The following is a 9,536-nucleotide window of genomic DNA, read 5'->3' on the forward strand; positions in this document are numbered from 1 at the left end:
GCCAATTATGTGTTAGCTTCTTGCCTATTCTTCCTAATTACTAGAAAGAGTAGCATAGAAATCCTAACATGAATTTACCTTGATTGTTCTCTTCTCATATTTAATTGTGCTGTTGTTATTTTTGTTTTGTATTTATTTCTAAATGAATGAGAAAATGTGCTATCAATAACCAGATAGTGAACCTTAACCGAAAAAGAAAATGATCAATCCTTTTAGAAAGTTACATGTTCCCAAAGAGAACAGCTTTATCATAGCAGTGCAGATTCTGTTATCTTTTGAAATTCAAAAATTAAAAACACTTGCTTGTAACTTGTGAGGCAATATAACACTGACAGAAACGCTGAACTGTTAAGTAGTATGAATCCCTGGGACAGAGATTTTGCTGCAACCTCCTCAGAGAACACTTGACATCACTGTTCCTCAGGCTGTAGATCACAGGATTAAGTGCTGGAGGCAGCACAGTATACAGCACAGAAAACAGTCTGTCTGTAATAGACGGTATATCTGAGGGAGGCTTCAGATAGACAAAGCAAGCAGTGGCAATAAAAACACTGAAAACTGTGAGGTGGGGGATGCAGGTGGCAAATGCTTTGGACTGACCTCTAGTGGTAGGAATCTTCAGCACAGTGGAGATAATGTAAAAGTAGGATATCATGACACAGTAAAAGCAAGACATGCATAGACACATACCGATTCCAAGACTTATATAAATGATCATGAGTGATCCAGAGCAGGAAATCCTTAGTAAAGAGGGAACATCACAGAAAAACTGTGGGATCACAATGGAGCCACAGAAAGGCATGGAAAATGTGCCAGCTGTGTATAAAGCTCCAAACAGTATTCCAGTAGCCCAGGAAATACCCACCATCAGCACACAGTTACCATTACTCATGATTGCTTCATAACGCAGAGGAGAGCAAATGGCAACATAGCGGTCATAAGACATTGCAGTCAGTACAAATATCTCACCTGCTGAGAACGAAGTCATTAAAAGTATCTGAAAGGCACAACCCAGAATGGAAATGTAATTGTTGTGAGTTAGGTTATTGATGATGAACTTTGGAATTGGGATGGACACAAGGAAGACATCCAACAGGGACAAGTTCTTTAGGAAAAAGTACATGGGTGTTTGGAGTTTCAGATCCAGAGTGATGAGCGTGATGATGAGTAGGTTACTCATTATGACTGCTAGGTACATTACCAGAAAGAACAGCCCACATACAGTCTGTAGTTCAGGAGCAGACGAGAATCCCAGAAGGATGAACCCTGTTATTCTAGTGGCATTGGGCATTCTCGGTTTTTCCCATCGTCTGTCAGGTGGGAGAAATGAAAAAAAAAAAAAAAGAGAGAAAGAAAAAAAAACTGATATAGTTCTAAGTAGTTACTCTGATGTGCATAAATGCTCTCTGGGAATGAGCCCAGGAAACAACAAAGGTACTTCTACATTGTTAAAGCCTTTACATCTTACTGAAAGGTGTTACTTTCTTTTGATACATAAGTTGTACCAATTTATCGTTTATGACAATTTATTGTACTATGTATTGTTATAAATTATTAGAAAATCATAAAATACCTATATGCTGCTTTTCCTAATTCAATTTCTATTTACATGTAACTGCAATTGTCTAGTGGCCAATGAACTGCAGAATAAAAACCTAATCTCATTCACTTCACTCTTTTATTTCTTTCTTCCTAATCTTGGGTCAGAGCACTGATAAATTTTGCATAGCCATATTTACCATTCAAAGAGCTTCCACCTGACATTAATAAGTGTCTTACTTCAGGCCTGAAGACCAAAGTACCTTTAGTATTTTCAAAAGATTGTCAATTGCCAATTTCTATCATGTATTTGGTACCCTTTGATTGGCTCCTGGATGTTTTCATTTATTATCCACTATCTTTCTTGAAAGGAAGCTTCTTTCATTGTGATGCTCCCTAAAGAGGAATTATCATCTCTAATGCAACAGTCTACTGTACAGATCACACATCTGATATATAAAAACATTTATTTTCAGTGCAAATGAACATTCCCTTTTATATCACAAGCAGTTTTCTCTGGATCAAATGGGGATTTATAAGACTCCATGTGTCCAGAACTGAGTAAATGATCAACCAGGCTACACTTTACCAGGAGTGCTTGAGAATCCATAGCTCTTATCCTTACTTCCTAATAATTCATGAGTTTGTCCCACTATTTTTAAATACATAGTTACCTTATATGTTTTCATTTATCAAACTGCTTCCTTGACTATTAAAATTAGTTTTTTTTCTTTCTCTGATGATTAACCATTTCTAATTTGCATTGAGTCTCTACAGCAAAACTTACCAAGGCATAAATTTCCTAACAAAGCAATTAAAATACCCCCCCTTTTAAAATCATTTTCTATCTATGTATAAAAAGAGTGATGTGTTATAACTATAAATGCTCAGTCTCTGTTAGTTAGAAAAAGAACCAAAAACAAATAAGGGGACATGAGTTTGAAGAAGAGAGGAAAAGTATATGGGATGATTTAGAGTGAAGCAAGGGGAAAGAGAAATATTGCCACTAAAATATATTTTCAAAAATACAAACGAAAAGACAAAATGAAAGTTAAAAACAAAAGAAGTGAGTGGCTGGAGATTCAGCTCAGTAGTTAAAAAATACATGCTACTTTTGGAGATGATTTTCAGTTTCTAAAATCGATTTGGTGGTTCACAGTTTGCTGCAATTCCATTTTCAAGGAATCTAAGGCCTATTTCTAGCATCTATAATCCATAGTCAGGAACAATGTACACAAGTATAAATGAATAAAAACACAGATATACATGAAATAAAAATAATAAATATGTATTTTAAAAGGATATATTTAGAAAAAAATGAATTGTTCAACTACAACATTTGTAGTAAAACATGTCAGGATTTCCTGATGTTTTGTTCATAATGGAATCTTAAGTGACCATCACACTAAAATACTTCCTGCACTTGTTCCTCCATATATCTCACAGCATGTTTAGTGATAAGACTTTTTACTAAGCTCCACATATTCTGATATCCTGTGTATAGTACAGCTCTGTGTGTAGTACTGCAATGTAACTACATTGCAGGTTACTATGTTTAGGTATTGACTTACTGTTTATTGAAAAGTAACACAATGTAACAAATACATTAGACATGGAGATAAATGCTAGTGACAGAAATAAAAAGTTTTGTGAGACAGAGGAAAGCTTGTACTCCTGCAAAAGCACAAAATATAATCACTTTAAAGTAATATAAAAGAAATAAATCCTAAGAGAGTGAAATAATTAAGTCTTAGTTTACAGATTAACTATGTGAATGGTTAATAAAACAGGGCTTTCAGTTCTCACCAAATGCAGAGAATAAATGAACAATTGAACAGCTTTAGCACAAGCTGTTGTGAACAGGAAGAAAATATGTCAGGGAGATGAGAATAGTGTTGATGCTTATCAGCGGATTATAACCATCTAGATGAAGAAACATAAAAACCGTACAAAAATGTTTGAAGAAATCACTCTTAAGTTGCATGTTTTAGTATCTACCCTAACTCCCTAATTCTCAAAATATCTTTAGTTTTAAATCTATGTTTTGGAGCAGAGTATTTTAATATTCTATCAACAGATATTTGAAAGAATTCAGATTCCTCAAGTTCCTGGAACACAGATTAGTCATCAGACATATGTAGGGAGAGCTTCCAACAGGTCAAATTGAGAAATGATTTTTCTACATATTAACCTTTAAGTATTGGTGGATCACCTAAAAGTTTGTAAACTCTCTAGTCATGACATGTAGATACAATTTAGGCCTCTGATATCATTCAAAATTCTGTGCTAAACTTTAATCTTTTTAAATATAGAATAAAGTAAGTATAAACAGGAATGTTATTTACCTCGTTATAAATCTTGATAAGATATCCTCTGAAACAATGTGTTATCCAAGGGTCTCTAACACATCTTTTTATCTCACTGAGTTATTGTTTTAAAATTCCCCAAAGGAACTAACACGGACCTCTGGGAGCTCTCAGAAACACAGCCTCCAAAAAAGAACACACATGGGCTTGAACAAGGTCCCTGACACATATGTAGCAGATCTCCAGATCACACCTTACAACTGGAACGCAAGCACTCCCTAAAGCTGGGCCCTCCAACAACTGGAACGCAAGCACTCCTTAAAGCTGTAACCAGATCTGGCATCCATTTTTCAATGGGGTTGCCTTCTTTGACCCCTGTGGACGAGGAAGCACCTAATCTGGCAGAGACTTGATGTTTCAGAGTTGGAGGATACTCAGGAGATAACACATCCTCTCAGAAAGGAGAAGGGGGAGTGTCTCAGTGAGAGAAATGCTTGGGATGTAGGTTAATTAATTGATTAATTAATTAATTCATTTTTTAAATCCCCAAAGAAAAGACTTTCTGAGTAACCTTCCTCATATTTACTTTTCATGTAAGACATTTGTGATATTCTTGGTACTTTTTGAAGGAGGGACTGATAAGTTCCTCTAAAATACCCTAGAATAGATCAAGAAGAACATGGCCCACAGTTTCCCTAGAGTATATTAAACTACAATATATATATATATATATATATATATATATATATATATATTCTAAATTATACTGAACATAAAGTTATAGACCAGATTATTATAGTTGTTAGTAAATATTAGAATATACAGAGACTTTATCTAAGAATTCTAGTGATATCGTACTAGTTATTTTTATCATTGTTGTAACAAAGTACATGAAAAAACAAAACTAAACAATTAAAATAACAAAACAACAACAAAAATATTTAAGAAAATCAAGGCTTATTTGGTCTCATCTTTTGAGTATACGAAGTCATGATGGAAGAAAAGGCATGAGGCTACATTGTACCTGTAACTATGAAGTAGCAGAGACATAGGTTAAGGTTATTGATGTTGATGCTCAGCTCACCATAGAAATCCTCCTATCCCTGTCTACCCTCTACTCTCCAGCCTCACAACATAAATGGCCATGTCCAACTTTTTATGTGAGTGCTGGGGATACAGACTCAGAGCCTCATGCTTATTGGCAAATATTCTTTCCAATTGACCCACCCTGTCAGCCCTTTATTGAGAATTTAATGTATTTCTTTTAGATAAGCAATAGATGTTTGAAAAATCAAACTCTCTCTCTCTCTCTCTCTCTCTCTCGGCCCATGTATCTTATGTCTTATACAAATATATATATATATGTATATATATATATATATACATATATATATATTTATATATATTCATATTTCAGTCCTATTATTAAATACTAGAAATGGAAGTAATGAATACTCTGGTTTTATACTTAAACACTAAAAGAATGATAGTTTTATTTTTCTTAAGGTTGATGTAAATAATTGATTTCAGAATTTTATTTTATTGCTCACAATTCACACTTCACAAATATCCCAGAGGTATTCGAACATGTGTAAATTGAAATTCAGTGCATGAATTGTTCACACAAAAAAAAATAAACTTGGAAATATTGGTGTCATTGATTTTTTGCAAAGGTGCACTATAGGAAAATATTCTGCTAATCAAATAAGGTATTTAAAATAATTTTATTAGGGAATTAAATAAATGTGCACAAATCACAAATAACAACATTTTACCTGCTACTGCTTGTATAAGTGTGTTAACACACAATGTAGTCATTAGTTCAAAGGGCTTTATAAGACATATAAGCACTTCCATGAAGTTTCATAGTTACAGAAGAAAATGAACTTTCAAACCAAGGTGTATTTCCAAATTTATTGATGAAAATATTAAGTGAATTACAAAAATCATGGAAATTTCAAAGTCTATATCCAACATATTATTAAAAATCCTCCACAGTGTCTGATTATAGAAATAAGTTACTATTCATCAATGAAATAAGAAAATCACCATAAATTGGATATTATATAGAAATACCTTTTTGTCAGTTCAGAATGTTTTCTTGATATTATTCCCATATATTATTTTGGTATATTTGATATATTTTGTGGAAAATTAAATTTTAGACGATACTATGGTACATTTTGGTGCAAATATCATACATGCATGTAAAAGTTATTTTGACAAAAGCTCAGGAAAAAATATATATAGCTTTAAATATAAAAATTAAGGAAATGTTGGCTATAATATTTACTAGTTATAGCCTTTGCATATTTAAATACAAATTCTCACGTGACGATATATGTGCTCACTGCGTGCAATAACGTCATTGCCCGTATTGAAGTCCACCATTTCCTGTTCGCATCTGAGTCCAACTCCATAGAGGCAAGTTCATGTCTTATACTTTCTTTTTTATTATTATTGGTCATTTTATGTATTTATATTTTAAATGTGATCCACCTTCCTGGTTTCCACTCCACATCTCCCCTATCATATCCCTACTACCCTATGCTTCTGTGAGGGAGCTCCCCCACTCACCCACCCACTCCTGCCTCACTGCACTATAATTTTCCTGTGTTGGGCATAGAGACTCCATAGGATCAAGGGCCTTTCCTCCAATTGATAACTGATCAAAGACACATGACTGAGGTGATAATGATCCTATTTGGGAACATGGTAATTTTATTTTGTTAAACAGACTTGTCAAACTGGCTCCTAAATATTTACATTCATAATCAGATTCATGATGCTCTGAGCCTTGGTCAGAGAAGCTTGATTATAATGTGAAGTGTTAATGAGATTTGGGGCTGGTGAAGGTGCTGATAACAAGTTACTGTTGAGTCTTCTGCCTTAATGGGGCTACACATTAAACACCTACAAGGTTCAGAAAACACTTTGAATTCGGTGGTGGAAAGAATATAAGAGCATGAAAAAAAATGGTGTTTGTGAACTCACAACATCTACTCTTGCTTTCTCGAGGCATATGCCTAGACTTAGCATGTAAATATTCTTAGATTGGGATGTCCTCATGAGAACTGAAACTTCCCAGGAAAACTATTGACACCTGAAGGTTGTCAGAGAAGTGAAATTCAATGTCTTCAATTTTGTAGCCACTGATCCATGTTTCAGTGGATAGCTCCACACTCATGCCCAAACAAAGTCCCTTGATAAACATGGTCATAAAGCAGAGAGATGTGAAAGTGGAGTGGGGACTTTTTCAGCACAGAGGGCTTTGTTGGGGATGGGGAAACAATAAGGCATTCAGGAAGGGGTTAATGTGACCAGATTATTACACACCTCTATGAAAGTTTTAATGATTAAAATAATTTTAAGAAGCAAAAATAATCTTATAACTTTTATGTATTCCAGTAAGATTTCATGTTCGAGTTCAAGAAAAATATCAGGCATGAGCTTGTGTACAAATCTCTTATTTTATTATAATCTCTTAATTACCCCATATAGTGGCTCTTAAGATTCACTCTGGGTAGCAGTCTTCTGGTGATTTGTTGTACTGCAGATTCTCACCCTGTGTCTATGGTGGTATTGCAGATTCTCTAAGTTCTTTCTGATGGCACTCACTCTCACATTTAGAAGGAACGCCACTATAGAAGCAGCCTCATAAACACTCACCAGTAAGATATTTATGATTTACCCTTCCTTGCCATCTCTTCTGTTCCTAAAATGAACTAAAATAAATAAAAAAAAAATAAAGATTATTAATTTCCATTAAGTAGCAATGGAAAACTTCTAGCGCCTTACTTTTTTTTTTCTTTATTCTTGAGAGAAGAGCTTGCTATGTTAACTAGAAACACTATTCTTTTTGGTTTTAAAAATGAACTCTGACAATATTACTTCTGCAAACTTCATAGTTTGCTTTGAATGCTACTGAAAAGTTTTGTTATAGCTATTCTATTTATAACATTTAGTATAACAACAAAATGACAGAATAAACAATGAAAACTCTTGCCTATAAAATTTTCCACAGTTCGTTCCCTCCAAATGAATAGTTTTAAAGAAAGCCTACTCCATAAAATTTGTAGTAAATGAACCAGTGTGCCTCCTTGTAAGAGTCTAATGGAAACCTAAGCAAAAGACCTCAAAAATGAATTCATTCAATAAACATTCACTACCAAATTCAAATACTTACCATGATTAAATAAGGCCTAAGACTACTCTCCAGGTTGTAATTGTTGCTTTCTCAAAGTCCATGCATGTTTTTGCCCATTAAAAACTTCTTTTGGGATAGAAATTTCTGGAAAGCTTTCATCACATCTTTGTTTCTCAGGGTATATATGAGAGGATTGACTAAAGGGGTGATCACGCAGTAGAACACTGAGACCACTTTGCCAATTGTGAAGTTGTATTTAGCTGGAGGTCGAACATATGCGAAGATTATGGTGCCATAGTAGATGGTCACTACTGTGAGATGGGAGGCACAAGTTGAGAATGTTTTCTTCCTTGCTTCCCGGGAAGACAGCCTGATTATTGTGACCACGATGTTGCCATAGGAGCTCATTGTGAGAAGAAAAGAACTGAGAATCACCACAGAACTGCAGGTGTAACCCAAGGCTTCCACCAAGAATGTGTCTGAACAGGAGAGTTTAAAGATGGGGTCAGAGTCACAAAAAAAATGGTTGATTTTCTGCGGGCCACAAAAGTTTAGCTGAGAGATAAGTATGGTAGGTAGCAGAGGGGCAAGGAAGCCTCCAACCCATGATGCAGCTGAAAACCTCAGGCAAATGTGAACACTCATAAGAAGTGAGTAATGCAGAGGGCGGCATACAGCCACATGCCTGTCATAAGCCATAACTGCTAGCAAGATGCACTCAGTGGCTCCCAGGGAGAAGAAGAAATAGTACTGAGTGATGCAGCCTGCAACAGGAATGGTGACAACCTTTGTAACACATGTAGCCAGCAACTTAGGCACCGTGGCTGTAGTGTACCAGATCTCCAGGAACGATAGGTTTCCTAAGAAAATGTACATGGGTGTCTGTAATGTGGAATCCACAAGAATAAGGAAAATAATGAGAGTGTTTCCCATGAGAGACAGCAAATACACAGTTAGAAACATCATAAACAATGGGAGCCGCAGTGACGAGGAGCCTGGAAACCCTAGAAAAATAAACTCGGTCACTGCTGTTTGATTTTTTACATCCATATTTCTTTTTCTCTGCCCTGAAAGGGATCAACAGCACCCAGGTGATCGTAGGTGAGTGGCAATCAGAACTGGAGCAAACTATGTGTTTCTATTGTGGTAAGAAATGATGCATAGCAACCAGAGAAAATGAAGACTGTTGGAAACATAATAGACATTTTACATACAATATACATGGGCCATCTCACTTCATATTGATAGTAAATATCTAATATAAATAATTTAACCATCTAACTCTTCAAAATGAAACACAATGTAAATAGGTAACATATTTATCATTGTATCACACAGATTATAGGGCAGGGATGGAATCCTAATAACTTTACTGAAAACCAAAGAAGAACATGGACTGCCTTACCTCAAGGAAGTCATACCTTAATGTGAAAATACAGAAATCAGTAGATGATATAGTTGCTAGTAAAGGCCTTCACAGCTGTGTAGTACACCTTGTTAGTAGAAAGAGCTACCCACACTTTTAAATTTATGTACCTTATTTA

At 35.0% G+C, this 9,536-nt stretch overlaps 2 protein-coding genes across 2 annotated transcripts; both read right to left on the minus strand.

The window, feature by feature from the left end:
* Positions 1-289: 289 nt before the first annotated feature.
* On the minus strand, positions 290-1,291 carry LOC110299342 (olfactory receptor 14A2-like). Its single transcript, XM_021169017.1, has one exon. The coding sequence runs from the start codon at positions 1,289-1,291 to the stop codon at positions 290-292; it is 1,002 nt and encodes a 333-aa protein (XP_021024676.1).
* Positions 1,292-7,435: 6,144 nt separating this feature from the next.
* Positions 7,436-9,075, minus strand: LOC110299467 (olfactory receptor 6F1-like). Its single transcript, XM_021169170.1, has 2 exons — positions 8,032-9,075; positions 7,436-7,570 (listed from the first exon to the last, which is right to left on the minus strand). Exon 1 carries the CDS (start codon positions 9,040-9,042, stop codon positions 8,083-8,085), a length of 960 nt encoding a protein of 319 aa, XP_021024829.1. The 5' UTR covers positions 9,043-9,075; the 3' UTR covers positions 7,436-7,570; positions 8,032-8,082.
* Between the last annotated feature and the right edge of the window lie 461 nt (positions 9,076-9,536).

This window comes from Mus caroli, chromosome 7, assembly GCF_900094665.2.
Source record: "Mus caroli chromosome 7, CAROLI_EIJ_v1.1, whole genome shotgun sequence".
NCBI lineage: Eukaryota > Metazoa > Chordata > Mammalia > Rodentia > Muridae > Mus > Mus caroli.